Raw genomic sequence first — 24348 nt, forward strand, 5'->3', positions numbered from 1 at the left:
GAGGGTGGGTGTGTGTGTGTGTGTGTGTGTGTGTGTGTGTGTGTGTGTGTGTGTGTGTGTGTGTGTGTGTGTGTGTGTGTGTGTGTGTGTGTGTGTGTGTGTGTGTGTGTGTGTGTGTGTGTGTGTGTGTGTGTGTGTGTGTGTGTGTGTGTGTGTGTGTGTGTAATACTAATACACTAATACCCTGGATGTTCCTTTTGCCCAGGTGTTCTTTCTTGGTAAGGGACAGGTGATCTAACAACACTCCCCTTTCACCTGTCATTTCGCTCTCTCTTTCTCCCTCTCTCTCCCTCTTTCTCTCTCTGTCTCTCTCTCTCTCTCTCCAGTGAAGAGCTCCATCACTGTTTCCCAGAATCTAACACATTTATTCTTCTCCCTCTGCCTGCTCCTCTCTCTCCATCCCTCTCTCCATCCCTCTCTCCACCCCTCTCTCTCCACCCTCTTCCCTCTCTGTGTAGCTATCCTGGCTGTGGACTCCTCCCCTCTCTCCCATTCTGGCTCTGGGTGCCTGTCTAAAGGTATCTGCCCTGCTGAGTGACACGTCTGACACGTCTGCTGTCTTTCTCTCCTCTATCTTCTCTTTCTGATGCCAAATGCTCCACATGGTGGACCACGGTTGTCTGCAGGCCCAGGTGGAGGCTCCTTGACTGGAGTAAGCCTAGAGCCTCTGGGTTTGCTGGAGCCATTCCATTATAACTAGATGATCAGTAGTGTAGAGTCGGACTGTAGCTTTAGTAATGATGGTGTAGACCTCTGACTGTAGCTTTAGTAATGATGGTGTAGACCTCTGACTGTAGCTTTAGTTGTGATGGTGTAGACCTCTGACTGTAGCTTTAGTAATGATGGTGTAGACCTCTGACTGTAGCTTTAGTTGTGATGGTGTAGACCTCTGACTGTAGCTTTAGTTGTGATGGTGTAGACCTCTGACTGTAGCTTTAGTTGTGATGGTGTAGACCTCTGACTGTAGCTTTAGTTGTGATGGTGTAGACCTCTGACTGTAGCTTTAGTAGTGATGGTGTAGACCTCTGACTGTAGCTTTAGTAGTGATGGTGTAGACCTCTGACTGTAGCTTTAGTTGTGATGGTGTAGACCTCTGACTGTAGCTTTAGTTGTGATGGTGTAGACCTCTGACTGTAGCTTTAGTTGTGATGGTGTAGACCTCTGACTGTAGCTTTAGTTGTGATGGTGTAGACCTCTGACTGTAGGTTCAATACTGATCACTCTGTCCCTGTCAGAGGGATATTGATCTCTGCATGTATTACTCAATATGCTCTGACCATCTACATCATATTACAGTATTAAAGACCATTTCAAAATTTTATAATCTAAGTGTGGTTTTAAAGTCATGTCTGGAAAATGAGAGCGAATCCTTAAATTTAGTAACCAGCGTAACCTCATTTAACTGCTGTCGCCATGGAGACGTTCATCTCCTTTAGACGTTTAGTCAAAAAGTCTTTCATTTAAAATATCTGATGGACAGACCACATTTGAATATAAATGCTTATATGCATTTGTTCTAAAGGGCACAATTCTTCGCCTCTTTCTGAGTCTCTTATCTTCTCATAGTTCTCAGTTCTGAACGAGTGGAGCAAATGACCAAGACTTACAATGACATTGAAGTGGTCACACACCTGCTGGCCGAGGTAAGTGTGAACGATTGAACGCTGTGAAGGAGCTTTGCTTGGTTCATTTACGACGGTAGTGGTTGTCTGATTCTTGTGTGCGTTGTGCTTATTGGATAGCGAGATCGGGATCTGGAACTGGCCGCTCGGATTGGCCAGTCTCTGCTGCAGAGGAACCATCTGCTGCAGGAGAGATCTGATGCCCTGGAGGAGCAGCTAGCACAGGCCCTAGACCAGGTAACACACACCACACACACCACACACACACACACACACACACACACACACACACACACAGTCCAGGCCACCCAATCAGGCGCCCTCTGCTGGCCAGGTGCACCAGCTGCAGCATGAGCTGGTGAAGAAGGAGGAGCTCCTGCGCATGGTGGCCAGCACCAGTGAGGAGAGCGAGACGGACTCCAGCTGCTCCACGCCGCTACGCCAGGCCTCGCCAGCAGGGGTCAGCCACGCGCTCACCCAGCTGGAGACGCTGCAGGGTAAACTGCACCAGCTGGAAGAAGAGAACCAGGCCCTGCGCTCAGAGGTGAAGGGGCTGTTGTGTAAACCAATCTCTCTCTCTATCTCTCTCTCTCTCTCTCTCTCTCTCTGCTCTGCTCTGCTCTGCTCTGCTCTACTGTTGTATGTGTGTGCGTTGTGTACATTTCCTGTGTTGTGCTATGAGTTTGTGGTATGGCATGAACTGGTGCTCTGCAGCTGGGACCCATAGCTGCTGTAGAACCTGCTGGCACTGCTAGAGGGTCCCAGTCCGTTAGTGTGGCACTTATCAATCGAGTCTGATCTGAGTCTGATCCGAGTCTCTCAGAAAGGCAGATCTCCTGCATGCAGCCAAAGCCACCTGAATGTTCCTTGAATTCCTCCCATAGGGGGGAATGTGTGCTGTGGTTATGTGTGTTCTGTGGGGGTGTATTGTGTGTGTGTGTGTGCGTTCTGTGAGGGCGTCTGGTTTGTGTGTGTGTTGTGTGGGAGTGTATGGTGTGTGTGTGTGTGTGTGTTTGTGCATGAGCTAATTCTCTTCCTGCTCTCTCTAGGCGAGGCACCTGAAGAAGGAGACGATCACGTATGAGCAGAAGGAGCAGCAACTGATGACCGACTGCGTTAAAGAACTCCGTACGTTTACACGCCTGTCCTGTGTTAAGAAGCTTTGTATGTTTACACGCCCGTCCTGTGTTAAGGAGCTCCGTATGTTTACACGCCTGTCCTGTGTTAAGGAGCTCCGTACGTTTACATGCCTGTCCTGCGATACACAGAGCTCCGTGTATATATATACACGTTCATCGTGCATTAAGGAGCTCCGTATATTTACACGTCCATCGTGCATTAAGGAGCTCCGTATATTTACACGTCCGTCGTGCATTAAGCAGCTCTGTATATTTACACGTCCATCGTACATTAAGGAGCTCTGTATATTTACACGTCCGTCGTGCATTAAGCAGCTCCGTATATTTACACGTCCGTCGTGCATTAAGGAGCTCCGTATATTTACACGTCCGTCGTGCATTAAGCAGCTCTGTATATTTACACGTCCATCTTGCATTAAGCAGCTCTGTATATTTACACGTCCATCTTGCATTAAGCAGCTCTGTATATTTATACGTCCATCGTGCATTAAGGAGCTCCGTATATTTATACGTCCGTCGTGCGTTAAGGAGCTCCGTATGCCCTCTCACATCTCACACATTACAACACACAAGTGATCTTGCGTGCTTGTGTGTGTGTGTGTTGTAGGTGAGTCTAACAGTCAGATGGTGACTCTGACTGCAGAGCTCTCTCAGAAGAGTGACACTGTGGTGCGGCAGCAGGAGGAGATCACCCAGCTCCTCTCTCAGATAGTGGAGCTTCAGCACAGAGTCAAAGAGGTCAGAACGGGGTCACGGGGGGGTCAAAGAGATCAACAGGTTCAGGGCAGGGGGTCGTTAGGGGAGTTATTATGCCAGGGACAGTTTCACTAATGAGTATGCACATGAGTGTGTGAGTGTCTGCATCTGTGTGTGTGTGTGTGTCAACATTGTCACTTTTTTTTTCAGTTGGCTCTGGAGAAAGAGGAGCTAAGGATACACTTACAGGCCTCAAAGGACGCACAGAGACAGCTAACTGCAGAGGTACACACACATACACAGAGACAGCTAACTGCAGAGGTACACACACATACACAGAGACAGCTAACTGCAGAGGTACACACACATACACAGAGACAGCTAACTGCAGAGGTACACACACATACACAGAGACAGCTAACTGCAGAGGTACACACACGTACACAGAGACAGCTAACTGCAGAGGTACACGCACGTACACAGAGACAGCTAACTGCAGAGGTACACGCACGTACACAGAGACAGCTAACTGCAGAGGTACACACATACACAGAGACAGCTAACTGCAGAGGTACATACATACACAGAGACAGCTAACTGCAGAGGTACATACATACACAGAGACAGCTAACTGCAGAGGTACATACATACACAGAGACAGCTAACTGCAGAGGTACACACACATACACAGAGACAGCTAACTGCAGAGGTACATACATACACAGACAGCTAACTGCAGAGGTACATACATACACAGAGACAGCTAACTGCAGAGGTACATATATACACAGAGACAGCTAACTGCAGAGGTACATACATACACAGAGATAGCTAACTGCAGAGGTACACACACATACACAGAGACAGCTAACTGCAGAGGTACACACACATACACAGAGACAACTAACTGCAGAGGTACACACACATACACAGAGACAGCTAACTGCAGAGGTACACACACATACACAGAGACAGCTAACTGCAGAGGTACACACATACACAGAGACAGCTAACTGCAGAGGTACACACATACACAGAGACAGCTAACTGCAGAGGTACATACATACACAGAGACAGCTAACTGCAGAGGTACACACACGTGCACAGAGACAGCTACAGCAGAGGTACACACATACACAGAGACAGCTAACTGCATAGGTACATACATACACAGAGACAGCTAACTGCATAGGTACACACATACACAGAGACAGCTAACTGCAGAGGTACACACACAGAGATAACTAACTGCAGAGGTACACACACATACACAGATACAACTAACTGCAGAGATCCTGTGAGACTGTGTGTGGTAATGCTGAGCAAGAACTTCACTACTGCAGTTGAATTGTGTGTGTGTGTGTGTGTGTGTGTGTGTGTGTGTGTGTGTGTGTGTGTGTGTGTGTGGTAGCTGAAGGAGATGGCTGACAGGAATGTGGAGTGTGTGGGGATGCTGCAGGAGTCCCAGGAGGAGCTGAAGGAACTGCGCAGTAAAAACTCCACATATGCAGGACCACGTACACACCTGCTCTATGGCCTCTACCCTATGGTCACACACACACACACACACACACACACACACACACACACACACACACACACACACACACACACACCTGCTCTATGGCCTCTACCCTATGGTACACACACACACACACACACACACACACACACACACACGCTCTACGGTCTCTACCCTATGGTACACACACACACACACACACCTGCTCTACCGCCTCTACCCTATGGTACACTTACACACACACACACACACACACACACACACACACACACACACACACACACACACACACACACACACACACACAAACACCTGCTCTATGGCCTCTACCCTATGGTACACACACACACACACACACCTGCTCTATGGCCCCTATGGTACACACACACACACACACACACACACACACACACACACACCTGCTCTATGGCCTCTGCCCTATGGTACACACACACATACACACACACCTGCTCTATGGCCTCTACCCTATGGTACACTTACACACACACACACACACACACACACCTGCTCTATGGCCTCTACCCTATGGTACACTTACACACACACACACACACACACACACATGCTCTATGGCCTCTACCCTATGGTACACACACACACACACACACACCTGCTCTATGGCCTCTACCCTATGGTACACACACACACACACACACACACACACACACACACACACACACCTGCTCTATGGCCTCTACCCTATGGTACACACACACACACACACACACACCTGCTCTATGGCCTCTACCCTATGGTACACACACACACACACCTGCTCTACTACGGCCTCTACCCTATGGTACACATACACACACACACCTGCTCTACGGCCTCTACCCTATGGCACACACACACACACACACACCTGCTCTACCGCCTCTACCCTATGGTACACGTACACACACACACACACCTGCTCTATGGCCTCTACCCTATGGTACACACACACACACACACACACACACACACACCTGCTCTATGGCCTCTACCCTATGGTACACACACACACACACACACACCTGCTCTACGGCCTCTACCCTATGGTACACATACACACACACACCTGCTCTACGGCCTCTACCCTATGGTACACACACACACACACACACACACCTGCTCTACGGCCTCTACCCTATGGTACACTTACACACACACCACACACACACACACACACACACCTGCTCTACCGCCTCTACCCTATGGTACACGTACACACACACACACACCTGCTCTATGGCCTCTACCCTATGGTCCACACACACACACACACACACACACACACACCTGCTCTATGGCCTCTACCCTATGGTACACACACACACACCTGCTCTATGGCCTCTACCCTATGGTACATGCGCACACACACACACACACACCTGCTCTATGGCCTCTACCCTATGGTACACACACACACACACACACACACACCTGCTCTATGGCCTCTACCCTATGGTACACACACACACACACACACACACACCTGCTCTACGGCCTCTACCCTATGGTACACACACACACACACACACACCTGCTCTATGGCCTCTACCCTATGGTACACACACACACACACACACACACACACACACACACACACACACACACACACACACACACACACACACACACACACACCTGCTCTACCGCCTCTACCCTATGGTACACTTACACACACACACACACACACACACACACACACACACACACACACACACACCTGCTCTACCGCCTCTACCCTATGGTACACTTAGACACACACACACACACACACACACACACACACCTGCTCTATGGCCTCTACCCTGTGGTACACACACACACACACACACACCCCTGCTCTATGGCCTCTACCCTATGGTGTACACACACACACACACACACACACACACACACACACACACACACCTGCTCTACCGCCTCTACCCTATGGTACACTTACACACACACACACACACACACACCTGCTCTACCGCCTCTACCCTATGGGACACTTACACACACCACACACACACACACACACACACACACACACCTGCTCTACCGCCTCTACCCTATGGTACACGTACACACACACACACCTGCTCTATGGCCTCTACCCTATGGTACACACACACACACACACCTGCTCTATGGCCTCTACCCTATGGTACACACACACACACACACACACACACACACACACACACACACACACACACACACACACACACACACACACACCTGCTCTATGGCCTCTACCCTATGGTACACACACACACACACACACACACACACCTGCTCTATGGCCTCTACCCTATGGTACATGCGCGCGCACACACACACACACACACACACACACACCTGTCCTATGGCCTCTACCCTATGGTACACACACACCCATACGTACGCACACACACACACCTGTCCTACGGCCTCTATTTTATGGCGCACACACATTTATTGTTTGATGTTTGCTACATGTCTCCCCCCCAGGACTGTCTAGCAGCTGAGATAGAGGGAACCATGAGGAAGGAGCTGAGTGTAGAGGAGGAGACGGCCTTCCACGAACAGAGGTGCAGTTCACACACACATTCCTTCACGCTCACACACACACACACCTGCTGTACCCGTGACATTATCTTTTTTTTTTCCACAAATTCCAAAGTATAACCCAGTTCTTGACCCTTGACCCCAGGTCGACCTATGAGCGTGTATTCCAGACCGTACGCTCCGTGAGAGAGACAGCAGGACGGGCGTCAGCGCCCCCTATTCCTGGCTCAGGGCACTGCAGCACTGTAATGACTACACAACTCTTCCCCACGCAGAACAGAGCACAGGAGCAAAACACACACCAAGACGACCTCCAGTGAGTGTGTGAGCGCACGCGTGTGCGTCTAACCCACGTGTGTGCGTGACCTGTGTGTGTGTGTGTGTGTGTGTGTGATCTATCATGTGACCCAGCTGTGTTCCCCCCAGCAGTGAGGTGCCGCTGGTCCGGCCCGGCTCTCCCAGGGGGAATGACCTGGTCTCAGCTCTTCACCGTCTGTCCCTGCGCAGACAGAACTTTCTGTGTGAGCACCAGTACTTCCTGGCTGAGAGGGACAGGAAACTGCAAGAGTTCCATGGGGGAGGGTCAGAGGGCACTGGGAGTGGCTATAACTCACCAATAAGAAGTGCCCTCTCCTCCTCCACCAACCTATCAGAGTTTTCTTTCACCTCCGGCTGCTTCAAGACCTTCCTTCCGGAAAAACTCCAGATTGTCAAACCAATGGAAGGTGCAGAATGATCAGATGAAATCCTCCTTTATAGGACACAGTAATCATATATAATGATTAAATATTATATTATATATATAGATATATAATGATAATACAGGTATTGATACTCAGTGATTTTAACATGTTTCCATGTTTTCAGTGCAAACACTTTGACCTTTGCCCCCTGAAGGTTCTCTGACCCTGCACCACTGGCAGCAGCTGGCTAAGCCCCACCTGGCCACCATCCTGGATCCCCACCCAGGTGTGGTCACCAAGGGCTTCAGACCGCTGCCTCAGGATGCCACGTACCGCCTCTCGGACCTGGAGGAGGATGAGGAGCAGGAGAAACCCACCTTGGAGGAGAGGAGAAATGGAGGAAAGGCTCTAAAGGAGAAGAGAGGAGAGGAGGAAGATGAAGATGAAGAGGAAGGAGGGATCACCTTCCACGTGCAATCATCATCTACTCCAGAGGAACGGTCAAAGAGAGGTTTCCTCATGCCCCTACCTCCATCTCTGAGGGGTTCCCCGGTTGCAGTGCAAACAGCTGTCTCCTTGACTGCAGCACCTGACCTTGCAGTGACCTCTGCCCCCTCATTAACCTCTGTGCCATCAGCAGCAGCATCTGTTCCTGCATCACAGCCAAGCCTCAATCTCGGTATGATGACCTCATCTACAGGTGAGATCATAGCAGTACACCCACAGCACCCACTATAGGACTGGCCACATACTAACTGTGTGTGCGTGTGTGTGCACGTGTGTGCGCGTGCGCTACTAACTGTGTGTGTGTGTGTGTGTGTGTGGCACTAACTGTGAGTATGTTGTGGTGGATGTGGTTGTTGCTGTTTTAAGTAGCATTCTTTGTTTTGATTAACCAGTGAATCCTGGGAAATATCAGAGCTCCACCTTCTCCACCTACACCTTCACCACCTGCAGAATCCTGCACCCCAGTGATGTCACCCAGGTGACACCGAGGTACTCCTCTCCTGTCTGATGGGCTGCGGTTGAATTCAACTCTGTGTTGTTTTTCTCTCACTAATTGTTTGAATGGTGTGTGTGTGTGTGTGTGTGTGTGTGTGTGTGTGTGTGTTATCCACTTGCTTCTTAGCTCTGTGTGTAGTCCATCCATACGGGAGTATCCCCCAAGCTCTCTGCGCTCTGGACCCAGCACGCCTGTCACCCCAAGCAGACGTAGTCTGGGAGATTCTCTTGCCCCTTGTCGTCCTGCTGCGCCCCCTGGTGGTCTGGCTCTGCTCCTGCTGGAGAAAGGCATCTCTGCCCAGGGGCCTCCTGCCCCCTCCAAGCTGCCCGGGCAGGGGCCCCGGCGCCCCCTCCCCACTACCCCCCCTAATTCCCCCTCCCAGTCCCCCTGCCCCTCCCCCCTCCCCTTCGAGTCCCACAGCGTCTCCGCTGACAACTTCCTGGCGTCCCGTCCAGCCGAGCTCTTCCTGCAGGATGTGTATGGCGTGAAGCTTGGCCGCGCCCCCAGACCCGACCTCCCCAGCCCAGAGCCCGCCCCCATGGAGCAGCTATCCAATCAGGACCAGACCAGCAGCAACCTTGTTCAACGTCTACGGAAGCTGGGATTGGACAAAAAAGTGCTGTGTGCTGGGATTGGACAAAAAAGTGCTCATTGCCAGGAATCTGCCACTTTTCTAGCAACAGGAGGAAGTCTATTGGATGGGCTGAGGAGGAACCAAAGTCTTCCTGCTATGATTGGTCGACGTCACTCATCTGTCTCCAGCCCCTCCCATCCTGCCCTGCCCACAACCCCCACCTCTCTCGCCCTATCCAACCAATCCTCGGGTAACCTGAAGCCCAACTCCACACGCAGACACGCCTCCCTCTCCTATGCTCCTCCTCCTCCACACAAACACTGAGGAAGAGGGAGGAGTCTCACTAATGGAATCAGTAATTTTGTGAAATTGTGCTTGGGGGGCGTAACAAACACTGACAAAATACCCCGTGATCCGTCTTGCCTCTGCTTGGCTGCTGTGTGTTTGTGTGTTTACACCCAGGTTGTGGATGTATGTCCTCTTGTGCATGTCTAGGTTTTTAAGAGCACACTGGAGGGTGAGTGTGTGTCGGTGGTGAAGCTAAGGCCTTAAGACTATCAGTAAAAGAGGAATACAGACTCTCAACTTTCTTAATTCTCCTTGGACTACAACAAGTCTCCCGTATGTCTCCCTTATGTCTCCTGTAATTTCGTTCATCACTCGTGCATTTGTTCTGCTCTGCAGCTTCTCACACTTTAACCAAAGCTGAGGTGGTTCTGATATGGTTCTGAGGCGGTTCTGAGATCCATCCTGTGATTTAACATGATCTGTCCATGAGGCTCTGTAGGCTCCAACAGAGCAGGTGAGGAACGGTCTGAGGAAGTGATGAGGGTTAGTGCACTAGTGTGAAGTGATGAGGGTTAGTGCACTAGGGTGAAGTGATGAGGGCTAGTGCATTAGGGTGAAGTGATGAGGGCTAGTGCACTAGGGTGAAATGATGAGGGTTAGTGCACTAGGGTGAAGTGATGAGGGTTAGTGCACTAGGGTGAAGTGATGAGGGTTAGTGCACTAGGGTGAAGCGATGAGGGTTAGTGCACTAGGGTGAAGCGATGAGGGTTAGTGCACTAGGGTGAAGTGATGAGGTGCAAGTTATCTAGAGCACAAATGTGTGTCATGGAATGAAACGTGTAGGTTTGTTCTAAATACGGACGGTGTTTTGCAAGTAAGTTTTGGTTGTCTGACAGATTAGAACTACAAAGGTGAGCTGTAGATGGTACATTAAAATTAACTATGAGGAGGAGGTGGTGATGAAGAGGGATGATGATGATGATGTGGTGATGAAGAGGGATGGTGATGATGATGATGTGGTGATGAAGAGGGATGGTGATGATGATGATGATGATGTGGTGATGAAGAGGGATGGTGAGCTTTCAGAGCCTCGGTGGAAGGGTTTGTCTCTGCTGCCTCAGTTCCACGTCGAACCAGCTGGTTCTTACTGTAAGATGACCAATCGGGCTTCAGTATTCTCCAACCAGACCTGCTGTGTGGTTCATCGCCACCTGGTGGTAAAGTGGCCTTACAGGCATCAGGTGATGACTGCCATGTCCATACAGTTGAGGTCAACGTCTTTTGTATTGTTACTGACCAGAAATAATAACTACAACTACAACTCCCAGCATGCACTGGGTTTTGCCTTCATCCTCAGTGATTCACATCAGACCAGTTGTGGCTGATGTAGAATAGAACTGGGTTGAACTATGGTTGCATTTCAGTGGGGTGTGTGTTAGGGAGCTGGTTGGTTTCTCTGCAACTGCTCTGTAGTATTGAGATTCATTTAGCAGTGATGGTGTTTGTTGGACAGCAGATGGTCTGTTAAAGTCATTGGTGTCTCAGATCTCTGCTGTTCTGACCTTAAAGGGAATTATTTTTTTCAGACCCTGGAGAGTTACATTATTATTATTATTATTATTATTATTCAACATACTAGCAATGCTACATGTCATAACACATCTGCACCACATTCAGCCTTAGTATGTACAGCATGTCTGACCCTAACCTGACCCTGACCCTAAACTAACCCTGACCCTGGCCTTAACCAAGAGGTGACTCCAATAGTGACCCATGACCCCTGTGTTTCTAGTAGTTGGAGTTTACTATTCATCCCTCCATCCCAATACTGTTTGCTTCTTTCTCATTTCATGCACTTTTAATACTTTTAATAGCAGATGATGTGTGGATGGATTATAGGGTTAACATTTCAACATAAAACGCTATTAATATTTCATTTAACAATAATTTTTAAATAATAAAAAAGTATATATATATATATATATATATATATATATATATTGCTTTTGAGTTGTTGTTTTGTTGCTATTTAATATGAGAAGGAAATCACTTTTAACCACTAGTGTGGAACCGAAGGATCTGAATGATGCGGCCAGATCAGCGCAGACAGAGCTGCTTTCTTTGGTGGTTTCAGATGGACTTGCTTTTTGTTCTGTTGTACTAGACGAACAGAACTGGAGGGTGAAAGGGGTGGGAACAAACGGGATGGGCGGGGCTTGTGATGTCACCAGAGAGGCGTCTGTGATGGAAAGCAGACCTGCTGCAACTCATCTGGATTGGTACTTGGCTACATGGGTCAATCACTGATACAGCTCAGAGGGGTTATTCACGTTTATGACTGCACAGTTAGGCTCCGATTCCTCACTCTCTCTCCTCTCACTCAGGAAATGCATGGGTGTACAGAGAAGCTGTCCCTAGATCACCCACCATATCTGTATTTGACACATTGTGTGTTTATCCATCCGGAGTCTTTAAACAGGGCCATTATATCACAGCTTTTGGAAATAAAACATTAAACAATTTAATCTTGGACTTTGTGTGTTCTTTTCCCAAAGCAGAGTGTGGACATACCTGAACCATAAACAACAGTAAATAAAGTCCCATGGTTTTCATATACATAAATGTAATTTAATCATTGTGACTATACAAAGTTCCCAAATTAAATGTCAGTAGTATTAGTTTTTATATGGAGAAATGGCATTGGTGTCATTAGAGTGTTTTAAATGGAGGAACTGCAGTGTTGTGCTGTGCACCGTGTTTTCTCCACAGTAAAACTTCAGCTCAGAGGCGACAGATCTTGATGCTGTCGGAGGCGGAGCTGAACTGGCCCATGGCGAAGTCCAGCCCCACACCCACACCACTGCCCACGCCAAAGCCAGCGAGCAGCTGCTCTGGGAAGGACCCTCGAAATGCGTGCAGAAGCACCAGGCCGTCGTCCACCGCGTAGAAGGACAGAGTTCCTGCCTGCCGGTCCAGGAACACGCCCACGCGGGGGCAGTACGTTACTGGGATCTCCTTCTTCTGATTGGCGTGCATGGCTGCGCAGCACATGTCCGACAGCTCCAGGCTCCATGATTGGCTGTTATAACCTAGCCCCGCCCTTGCGTCAGCCCCTTTCCTAGCCATGGTTCTGCTGGCCACGCCCAGTGAGGAGCCCCGCCCACGCCACTCCACCTCCCAGTAGGAGCGGCTGGAGGAGAGGGGCTGCTGGCACAGCACCTGGGTCCAGCCGTCGAAGCGCTGTGGGCTGTCGGGGTACGGCTGGGATCCGGCCTGCAGCACGGCCTTGGTACCCTCGTCTTCCAGCACCAGGCGCTGGTGAGCCGTGTTTGGGTCCAGGGTCAGTACACAGGCGTCTGAGAGAAGGAGAACAGTAAGGAATCAGATGGACAGAGTACATGCGTACTCTGCAGCTCTGGGGCAAGGAGTGAGGTAGTGTGTGTTAGTAGTGAGGTAGGCTCTGTGTTAGGAGTGAGGTAGAGTGTTAGGAGTGAGGTAAGGTCTGTTAAGAGTCAGGTAGTGTCTGTGTTAGGAGTGAGGTAGGGTCAGGGTCTGTGTTAGGAATGAGGTAGAGTGTGTTAGGTGTGAGAGTGAGATGAGATTAGCTCAACTCACACTGCAGGAACTCGTCTCTGGTCCTGGGTTCTGGAGCCTCTATGCTGTCGATATTGATCTCCCTCACTGAGACAAAACAGAAGGAATAAACTTTGGTGTCACGAGTGTGTTTAGGCAGCGGTAGGTGTGTAATCTGTAAGGGATTATGTGTGGAATATGGGCAGTGTATTGTGGCTGCATTATGAACACTCACAGCCTGAGAAAGCAGGGGTCAAATGTGATTCATCTGTAGGGGAGTCCAGGAAGAGGCCTGGGTTCACTGTACCCACACAACAAAAAAGATTTCATGGTCTAAAGATTGAATAATTTATGGTGCACTGTAATTTCATTATAAAGCTTTTCTTTGAGTCTGTGTGCAATTTAACATTATTTAATGCTGTGATTAAATAACTGGAAAAGCCTCGTGTTCCCAGAAGCATTACCGTCTGATGGACTGCCCCCTGGAGAGGGAGAAAACAGAGTCAGCAAATATGTGCTGGGACTGGTGTAGGCAGCGCTAACACAGTCCGTTCCAATTGGAGAGGAGAACCATGACTGTAGAGTGAGGGGAGGGGCTTACATGTGCTGATTGAAGTAGGGCTCTGTGGACTTGCAGACTCCTCCTCCTCCTGATGAGTGGGTGTGGCCTGTCTCACTGTAGGCACAGGAAGTTGGATCATGTAGTTTTACTTAAACTGGAAAAGCACAGTTGATGTTCTTATGGTTCTAACAAACTTTTTATGCTCCTTCTGAATGGATAAATCATCCATCAGTACTTTCTGTGTTTTTTGCACCTCCTGAGTTGCCATAGGCAGGTAGGTAGAGTAATACTGATCCAAATGTTTTTTGGTGGAAGGTGTGTGTGTGAGAGGGGAGGGGTCTGTGTAGGTGTGTGTGTGTGTATGAGGGAAAAGGTGTGTATGAGGTATGTGTGGTCTCACTTGTGCTCTGTTTCTTCTTCCTGTTCCGTGGTAAAAGTGAACTGAGACTCCAGCGATCAGCTGTTTTAGAAACAAACAGAACACTGTAAACTATAGTAAATTCAAATCCATGAGCACATTTCATTTATAGCTGATGTTGAATGTGCTGGAGTGTTTGAGTGTGTGAGTGTGTGTGTGTGTGTGTGGCTCACATTGTCTCTCTGCTTGTTGTCTAGCCACTGGAGTCTGCTGTGGAGTCACAGGCTTTTGCAGGGCTCCGTTAGCTAATAAACAGAGAGTCAGACACCTGCACAACATTTTTTTATGGTACATACCTGTCTCTGTCCTGCCTATATGTCATTTACATACCTGTCTCTCTCTCTTCTCTCTTCTGTCTGTCTCTTGGCCTGATGGAACTTATACTCCAGCTGTCATCTGAGGGTGAGAAAAGCATGTGTATGTGAGTGTGTGTATGTGAGCGTATGTGTATGTGCGTGTGTGTATGTGTGTGTGTGAACACAGGCGCATGAGCATGTGACCCACCTTGGTCTCTCTCCTCCCTCCTCTGTCTTGTCTGCCTGAGTGAGTTTATACTCTCTGTATCACCTGATGAGCAGTAAAGACATTTACGAAATAAGCTTGTTAAATAACTAATAAACTCATGAAATGAATAATAAACTCATTATATAACATTGATAGGCAACTCCATTCTGTAAAAGTGCCTGGTGCTGATATTCAGTTTAGTGCTGATATTTAGTATAGTGCTGATATTCAGTGTAATGCTGATATTCAGTATAGTGCTGAAATTAAGTATAATGCTGGTATTCAGTATAGTGCTGGTATTCAGTATAGTGCTCTAACAGTATTCTCCTGCTTAAGGCAGATGGTAGGGGTGTTTAGCGTTCTGCATTACCTTGTTCTTCACTGGGGTTTAGATTTGGTCTTTGCTCAGGTCTAGATGAGCTTTGATTGTCCCTCCCTGTACACATATGGCAAGTAGAAAATGTGTATTCACAGCTGTATGTAGTTTCAGTATTGTGCAGTGTTACTGAGTGAGTACAGTGTTTTTGTGTGAGTATGTTGTTAGAGTGAGTATGGTGTTTGTGTGAGTATGCTGTTACTGTGTGAATATATTGTTACTGTGTGAATATATTGTTACTGTGTGAGGATAGAGTTACTGTTGTTATTGAGTATGGTGTTTCTGTGTGAGTATAGTGTCACTGCGAATATAGTGTTACTGAGTATAGTGTCTCTGTGTGCGAGTATAGTGGTACTGAGTGAGTATAGTGTTATTGTGTGAGTATAGTGGCACTGTGTGAGTATAGTGGCACTGTGTGAGTATAGTGGCACTGTGTGAGTATAGTGGCACTGTTGGAGAATAGTGGCACAGTGCGAGCATAGTGTCACTGTGTGAGTATAGTGGCACTATGTGAGTATAGTGGTATTGTGCAAGTATAGTGGCACTATGTGAGTATAGTGTCACTGTGCAAGTACAGTGTCACTGTGCGAGTACAGTGTCACTGTGCGAGTACAGTGTCACTGTGTGAGTGTAGTGTCACTGTGCGAGTATAGTGGTACTGTGGGAGTCACTCACTGTTGCCTCTGCCCTCTCCACTTTGCCTCTCTCTTGGTCTCATGGAGTTAAGACTCCAGCTGTCAGCTTAGGGGAGAAATGTACTGGTGTTACAGTGTGAAAGGGGTGAGTACTTTTGAGTAGATCTGTGTATGTGTGTGTGTGTCCTACCCTGCTCTCTTTCTTCAGTATGACTGGCTCTCAGTCTTGGAGAGTTTGTCCTTCTATCAACTAACACATAAAAGATCTGGAGTGAAGTGTATTGTCCACACACAGGTTAGCAGTTTAACAAAGTATACCCACATACTGCACACAGCACACACTGCATAGAGCATGGACACACAGCACACAAACATGGCATAGAGCATGCACACACAGCACACACACACTGCATAGAGCATGCACACACAATACACACACACTGCATAGAGCATGCACACACAGCACACAAACTGCACCACCCACGATGCCCAGCAGACTCACCTTGTGGGTTGTTTCGACTCCTGACATCCTGCACACGTACTCCAGGCCCTGCACAGAGAGACGAGCTCGGACACTGAATCACTTAAAATGAACCAACCACCAGCTCTGAATAAGAATGAAGCACCTGCTCAGAAAACCCACCTGAGCCCCGAACACTTACAGAGGGCAATGCTGGTGGACCTGCAAAAAACACACACAAATGACACACAAAAACATAACACACAGACAAACACGAATATGACACATACATACTCCCGCCGGCATGCAAACATAACTGACCCACATACAACACACAATCAGACTTATATCAGACTTAATAGAAACAATAATATGAAAATGAAGTTTGTCCAGAAAAAGAGACACTGCTGCCACCTAGTGTCCGGGTGTTTGCACTTTTGGCTCCCAATCCTGAGAACACTAAAAAGAGAACAAGAATGTTGTCACACACACTGTACACAAGCAACATCATCAACACACACACACACACACACACGCACACACGCACACTCTACACCAGCAACATCATTACACACACACACACTCTACACCAGCAACATCATCACACACACTCTACACCAGCAATATCATCACACACACACACACACACACACACTACACCAGCAACTTCACACACACTGCTATGTGCACACACGGCGCACGCACACACAGGGACAACATACAAACTGCTGTGTGCACACATGGCAGGGACAACACACAGGGACAACACGCACACTACAGTCCCGCTGTTCTGTATCAGTTAGTTCACTCACTCACTCACTCACATTTGAGAATGCCTGGCTTCTGCCGGTCTGTCACTGTGAAGGCTGTGGTGCTGAATACTGCAGGATATGGAACATATTGTAGATTAGTGTGTGTGTACAGGAGGTGTGTGGATGTGTAGGTACTGGAGTTTGCTGTGTGTGTGTGTGTGTAACCTGTCTTGTTGATCTTGTCCAGCTCTTGGTTACACATGTCTTCCACTCTCTCCCTGAGCTCCAAAATAGCGCTCTGCACTGGACTGAAGGTGGCGTCTGGATTAACAGTCACGCTGCCCATCGACGTGAGCTCTGGTGAGCACAGAGCTTCATACGACTGAGGAACAGAGAGAGCGCCCCCCGCAGGGTGGTAACATCACTGAGGAACAGAGAGAGCGCCCCCCGCAGGGTGGTAACATCACTGAGGAACAGAGAGAGTGCCCCCCGCAGGGCGGTAACATCACTGAGGAACAGAAAGAGCGCCCCCCGCAGGGCGGTAACATCACTGAGGAACAGAGAGAGCGCACCCCGCAGGGCGGTAACATCACTGAGGAACAGAGAGAGCGCCCCCCGCAGATGGTAACATCACTGAGGAACAGAGAGAGCGCACCCCGCAGATGGTAACATCACTGAGGAACAGAGAGAGCGCCCCCCGCAGGGTGGTAACATCACTGAGGAACAGAGAGAGCGCACCCCGCAGGGCGGTAACATCACTGAGGAACAGAGAGAGCGCCCCCCGCAGATGGTAACATCACTGAGGAACAGAGAGAGCGCACCCCGCAGATGGTAACATCACTGAGGAACAGAGAGAGCGCCCCCCGCAGGGTGGTAACATCACTGAGGAACAGAGAGAGCGCCCCCCGCAGGGCGGTAACATCACTGAGGAACAGAGAGAGCGCCCCCCGCAGGGCGGTAACATCACTGAGGAACAGAGAGAGCGCCCCCCGCAGATGGTAACATCACTGAGGAACAGAGAGAGCGCACCCCGCAGATGGTAACATCACTGAGGAACAGAGAGAGCGCCCCCCGCAGGGTGGTAACATCACTGAGGAACAGAGAGAGCGCCCCCCGCAGGGCGGTAACATCACTGAGGAACAGAGAGAGCGCACCCCGCAGGGCGGTAACATCACTGAGGAACAGAGAGAGCGCCCCCCGCAGATGGTAACATCACTGAGGAACAGAGAGAGCGCACCCCGCAGATGGTAACATCACTGAGGAACAGAGAGAGCGCCCCCCGCAGGGTGGTAACATCACTGAGGAACAGAGAGAGCGCCCCCCGCAGGGCGGTAACATCACTGAGGAACAGAGAGAGCGCACCCCGCAGGGCGGTAACATCACTGAGGAACAGAGAGAGCGCCCCCCGCAGATGGTAACATCACTGAGGAACAGAGAGAGCGCACCCCGCAGATGGTAACATCACTGAGGAACAGAGAGAGCGCCCCCCGCAGATGGTAACATCACTGAGGAACAGAGAGAGCGCACCCCGCAGATGGTAACATCACTGAGGAACAGAGAGAGCGCCCCCCGCAGGGTGGTAACATTACTGAGGAACAGAGAGAGCGCCCCCCGCAGGGCGGTAACATCACTGAGGAACAGAGAGAGCGCCCCCCGCAGGGCGGTAACATCACTGAGGAACAGAGAGAGCGCCCCCCGCAGATGAAAACATACTGCCCATGATCTTTTTATCTTCTTCTTTTCCTCTGGCTTGAAAGGACTTCAACGTTTTCACGTTTTCATTTCAAATGAATGCAGGTGTGCAGACTATTCCACAGATGGATGAGTGTGTGTGGGTGGATGTTCACATGTGTGGGCAGGTGAGTGTCTAGGTGGATAACAGCGTGTGTGTTTGTTTGTGCATGTGTTTGTGTGTGTTGGTGTGCGTTTGTACACGTGTGTGTGTGTGTGTGTGTGTGTTTGAGGAAGCTACATACCTTGAGGAAGTAGATGTTGTCTTGGCATGTGGCCAGGTCCTTTAGCTCCACCCCCTTCTTCTTCAGCTGTGTGACTTCAGCCTCCAGCTTGTCCACCATGTCCTGGGCCTCGTTCAGCTTCTCCTGCCCAGTGGACACCATCACGTCCTGGATCAGCTCCTGCAGACGCTGCACTGACTGCTGGAGCTCGCACAGCACCGTCTCTGCCTCCTCTTTCACTGTGTCTGATGACCTCTGCACACACACATGCACATTACACACACACACACACACACACACACACATGCACATTATACACACACACACACACACACACACACACACACACACACACACACACACACACACACACACACACACACACACACACACACACACACAGTGAACTTGATTCCATTTGCAGTTGATGTAAGCTTGTGTTTCAGGAAGGTTAAATATCTAAACTTTGACTGACCAGTTCTGCATGTGTCAGTGCAGGGTGTGTGTGAGTGTTAGGTGTGTGTGAGTGTTAGGTGTGTTTGGGGCATTAGGCATGTGTGAGTGTTAGGTGTGTTTGGGGCATTAGGCGTGTGTGTGTTAGGTGTGTTTGGGGCATTAGGCGTGTGTGTGTTAGGTGTGTGTGAGTGTTAGGTGTGTTTGGGGCATTAGGTGTGTTTGAGTGTTAGGTGTGTTTGGGGCATTAGGCGTGTGCGTGTTAGGTGTGTGTGAGTGTTAGGTGTGTTTGGGGCATTAGGTGTGTATGAGTGTTAGGTGTGTTTGGGGCATTAGGTGTGTGTGTTAGGTGTGTTTGGGGCAGGTGTGTTTGAGTGTTAGGTGTGTTTGGGGCATTAGGCGTGTGCGTGTTAGGTGTGTATGAGTGTTAGGTGTGTTTGGGGCATTAGGTGTGTGTGTTAGGTGTGTTTGGGGCAGGTGTGTTTGAGTGTTAGGTGTGTTTGGGGCATTAGGCATGTGTGTATTAGGTGTGTGTGAGTGTTAGGCGTGTGTGTGAGTGTTAGGTGTGTTTGGGGCATTAAGTATGTGTGTGTGTGTGTGTGTGTGTGTTAGGTGTGTTTGGGGCATTAGGTGTGTGTGAGTGTTAGGTGTGTTTGGGGCATTAGGCGTGTGTGTATTAGGTGTGTGAGTGTTAGGCGTGAGTGTTAGGTGTGTTTGGGGCATTAAGTAAGTGTGTGTGTTTGGGGCATTAGGTGTGTGTGTGTTAGGTGTGTTTGGGGCATTAGGTGTGTGTGAGTGTTAGGTGTGTGTGAGTGTTAGGCGTGTGTGTGTGTTAGGTGTGTGAGTGTTAGGCGTGAGTGTTAGGCGTGAGTGTTAGGTGTGTTTGGGGCATTAAGTAAGTGTGTGTGTTTGGGGCATTAGGTGTGTGTGTGTTAGGTGTGTTTGGGGCATTAGGTGTGTGTGAGTGTTAGGTGTGTTTGAGTGTTAGGTGTGTTTGAGTGTTAGGTGTGTTTGGGGAGGGGCTGTGTGAAGCTTTAAGAGCTCTACACTGTGGACATTGTTCTCAATGTGTTAAAGAATTTTATGTTGGGTTTGCGTTGCACCTTTAGTGTTTCCAGAACATTCTTCATGTCTTTGAGTTCCGTCTCTCTCTGCTGTAGTTTCTGCTGCGTCTCTGTGTGGACTGTAGTCAGTGTTTTCTGAGACCAAGATAAATAGCAGAGAAGACACACACACACACACACACACACACACACACACACAAGCATTATGAGAGCTGTTGTAAGCATGCAGGAATGTGGACTGGAATGCTCCCCCTGTCTCTATTGTGCTAAAATGACACTCTCTCCATCTCCTTCTCTCTCCTTCTTCCATCTCTCACTCTTTCTCTCTCTCTTTTTCACTGTTTGCCTATTGAGTGATATTTACAATTCGTCACATCATTGAAAAGACGTGAAGCAATTTCTGTGTCATAGAAACCTGTTAAATATCCAGTTTAAGATCCAGATTAAAGCGTAATTTCAAAGGTAATTTCACAGCTAAAAGCATTTTAGTGTAAATTATTTAAGATGTTTCATTTAAAACTACCAGGAAATGAGAGGTGGATGAGAGTGTGTGTGGGTGGATGAGAGTGTGTGTGGGTGGATGAGAGTGTGTGTGGGTGGATGAGAGTGTGTGTGGGTGGATGAGAGTGTGTGTGGGTGGATGAGAGTGTATCTGGGTGGATGAGAGTGTCTCTGGGTGGATGAGAGTATGTCTGGGTGGATGAGAGTATGTCTGGGTGGATGAGAGTGTGTCTGGGTGGATGAGAGTGTCTCTGGGTGGATGAGAGTGTCTCTGGGTGGATGAGAGTGTCTCTGGGTGGATGAGAGTATCTCTGGGTGGATGAGAGTGTGTGGGTGGATGAGAGTGTGTCTGGTTGGACCCACCTGTTTCTCTGTGCGTTCTGTCTGGGTGGAGACACTCTCATGTCCCTTATGCTGGTTATTGGTGCACAGCCAGCAGATGAACTTCTGGCAGGTTCTGCAGTGGAACTCCTGCAGGTACTTGTGCTGGGGGCAGATCTTCTGGGGCAGGTCCCCCGTGGGGCAGATCAGTTCGTGCCCCTTCAGCTTGGCCTTAGTCCGGTGCGGCTTCAGATGACTCTCGCAGAACGACGCCATGCACACCAGGCAGGTCTTCAGCGCCGCCCGCGGCTCCGTGCACCGGTCACAGGGCACGACCGAGGGCGGCAGGGTAGTTGGGGTGCGGGCGGAGCGGGCGGAGGCCGTCCGGGCGGAGGCGGAGCGGGCGGCCTGGCTGGCACTCCGGATCGACTCCCGGGCCGTGGAGCTGAGGTTACCATGGCGAAGCTGCTCCACAGCCTCCGCCAGCATGGTGTTGCGGCAGAGCTGGGGGCGGGGCTTGAAGGTCTGCCGGCACTCGGGGCAGCTGTAGGCTCCGCCCTTCTCCCCCTCCGCGTCCCAGAAATCAGAGATGCAGGCCATACAGTAGCTGTGGCCGCAGGGGATGGTGACCGGATCGGTCGGCAGGTCCAGGCACACGGGGCAGTTGAACTGCTCCTCCGTCCACAAACGTCCACTCATTCTCCAAACAGCACACAAACAAACAAAAATCAAAACAAAAACAAACGCAAGAGCACAAAGGTACCTCGGTAGTCCGGATGTTTGAGCCACGGACAGGCAGTCTGCACACACGCTGTGAGAGGTGAGAAGGAAAGTTAGTGAAGAGAGTGTGAGTCAGGGTGAACTACTGTCTCTGTGGGGGTGGGGTCTGGGGGTGGAGCTACACTTACTAAACTGGTTTAGGTAGTAAAACAGGGCTGAGTGGACTTGTCCAACCCAACCTGTTAGACAAAGGGTTCCTGTGCTCAGACTAACCTTCTCTCTCCCACTCACTCTATATATATATATCTGAGCCTGAGCAAAATCCTGGTGAGGACTTTTAATCTCTGAACCTGGAATTGATATAGAGATATATATATATATATGTGTGTGTGTGTGTGTTTGTGTGCGTGTGGCTGCAGTCACATTTCATAAGATGGTGAGAGATTTAAGAAATGGTTCATTGGTATTTAATGGTATTTATGAGCAGTATTTAAGTCCTGGAATCCTTACAACTAGCCTGACAAGTCTCTGGTATGGGCAATGAAGAGTATCTAAATAAACTTGGATCATGAGTCAGCTTAGATGGGGAGCCAACAGTATGATTCTGAACCAATCCCGAACAGTCTTTTAACGAGCTCTGAACAGTCTCTTAACGAGTTCTGAACAGTATGTGTCATCTCTTTTCCCTCCTGTTTTACTGTGTAGAGCCTGTGTAGGTATTCCGGCAAAGAGGGGTGGACACTTTTCGAATTCATATTCTGGAGGGGTCTGCTTAATGGTCCCAATGCTCACTGCTAGTTGTTGCCTTGTGCCTCTGAAAACATCATAGGCAGGGGGGAGGAATCCCTCGCTGACTGGCTGGGCCTGTTAAGCCACGTTCATTCCGTGAGCTCTCAGTAGAATCCGGCCAGCCCCTCCTTCTTAGCCTCATGTGCGCTCCACATCAGGCAGTCACAGATAACATCCCCTGAGGCCACGTCCGAATCGGTGCAGAGACACTCACAAACGACTTCCTCTCACTCTCAGACCGTCCGTAGCAGCGCTGAGGTGACGGGGGAGGAGAGCACTGGCGGTATAGGACTCCGTGATGTCACTGGTGGTACAGGACTCCCACTACCTAACCCTCTACTGCATGGTTGCTTCAGGGTAACAAACCGTTTTCCTCTTAATATCACATGCACAAAAGAACAGAGCCCAATCAAAAATGTCTTTATGAAAAGGGAGGGCTTAATTGCAAACAGTCATTGACTTATATTTGGTCACCTGACTTTTATGGGGGTTTTTTTTTTTCCCCAAACACTTTTCCTGGATATGAGGCTTGTATGGCGGCCATATTTGTGGTGTTAGAAAATTGGTCATAAAAAGCATAAATTTGAAGGTTTTTGTCAATGAAAAAAATATGTTCATAATCTGAGGGAAGTTGTGATTACATTTTTGTCAGTTTATGATGTTTTTAGCAACAACATATATTGTAAATTTATTGAAGCATGTTGCTTCAAAGCAACAACATGCAACAATGGAACAAATGAAAATCTACAGCACTGGAACAGTATGGATGGATCCTGGATGCATCTTTATGGAGGACAGAGAAATTAAGAAGAAAGGAACAGATGCCTTTGAAAGAAACCTGAGACACCATCTCATTGTACCTTATTGCACTTTATCACGCAAAAATAAAGTCCAAGATGATGTACTGACGTTCTTCCATATGATGGATGTCATAGGGTGGAGCATGGCTCCTGTACTGAAGAGACTGCACTGGCTCTGGCCTGCCAAATAAAGAGCATCTAAGCTTATTGGATATCAAAACAGAGCCAAACTTTCTCTGCTAACAACAAAACGTCTACAGCAAGACGGGAAGGCCTTCACTGTGTCGAGGCTGGCATTGAAGAGAAATAGAGAAAAGGTCCGATTGCACTCATACCAACAGCCCCTGTCTGTCAAGAGAACAGTCCATTGGCCTGATTATTATAAAACAGA

General features: G+C 49.1%; 2 protein-coding genes across 11 annotated transcripts in view; one reads left to right on the plus strand and one right to left on the minus strand.

Annotated features, from left to right (window-relative positions):
* trak2 (trafficking protein, kinesin binding 2) overlaps positions 1–12599 on the plus strand; it is a 19040-nt gene extending 6441 nt beyond the window's left edge. For 4 of the 9 annotated variants that reach the window (XM_077015168.1, XM_077015169.1, XM_077015170.1 and 1 more), the window contains 14 exons: positions 459–518; positions 1567–1643; positions 1743–1859; positions 1957–2166; positions 2672–2750; positions 3369–3499; positions 3668–3742; positions 4869–5006; positions 7470–7549; positions 7672–7842; positions 7953–8251; positions 8424–8909; positions 9109–9205; positions 9339–12599. In XM_077015168.1, the coding sequence (XP_076871283.1) occupies positions 459–518; positions 1567–1643; positions 1743–1859; positions 1957–2166; positions 2672–2750; positions 3369–3499; positions 3668–3742; positions 4869–5006; positions 7470–7549; positions 7672–7842; positions 7953–8251; positions 8424–8909; positions 9109–9205; positions 9339–10110 (2792 nt within the window). In that variant the 3' untranslated portion in view covers positions 10111–12599. The remainder of the gene's footprint in view (positions 1–458; positions 519–1566; positions 1644–1742; positions 1860–1956; positions 2167–2671; positions 2751–3368; positions 3500–3667; positions 3743–4868; positions 5007–7469; positions 7550–7671; positions 7843–7952; positions 8252–8423; positions 8910–9108; positions 9206–9338) is intronic. The other 5 variants (XR_013132850.1, XR_013132851.1, XR_013132852.1 and 2 more) reach the window with 5 other exon arrangements.
* On the minus strand, positions 12593–22494 carry trim25l (tripartite motif containing 25, like). Of its 2 annotated transcripts, XM_077015176.1 has the most exons (20): positions 21691–22494; positions 20866–20961; positions 19331–19564; positions 17580–17736; positions 17427–17483; positions 17017–17061; positions 16786–16824; positions 16645–16692; positions 16333–16392; positions 16183–16248; positions 15502–15567; positions 15132–15194; positions 14958–15023; positions 14801–14872; positions 14610–14669; positions 14249–14323; positions 14112–14129; positions 13883–13948; positions 13690–13755; positions 12593–13430 (listed from the first exon to the last, which is right to left on the minus strand). In XM_077015176.1, exons 1-20 carry the CDS (start codon positions 22345–22347, stop codon positions 12856–12858), a joined length of 2586 nt encoding a protein of 861 aa, XP_076871291.1. In that variant the 5' UTR covers positions 22348–22494; the 3' UTR covers positions 12593–12855. The 2 variants fall into 2 exon arrangements, with proteins under 2 accessions (XP_076871291.1, XP_076871290.1); XM_077015175.1 differs by having other exon boundaries at positions 17427–17736.
* Positions 22495–24348: the final 1854 nt, after the last annotated feature.

The sequence above is a fragment of the Brachyhypopomus gauderio genome, chromosome 8 (genome assembly GCF_052324685.1).
Source record: "Brachyhypopomus gauderio isolate BG-103 chromosome 8, BGAUD_0.2, whole genome shotgun sequence".
Lineage (NCBI taxonomy): Eukaryota > Metazoa > Chordata > Actinopteri > Gymnotiformes > Hypopomidae > Brachyhypopomus > Brachyhypopomus gauderio.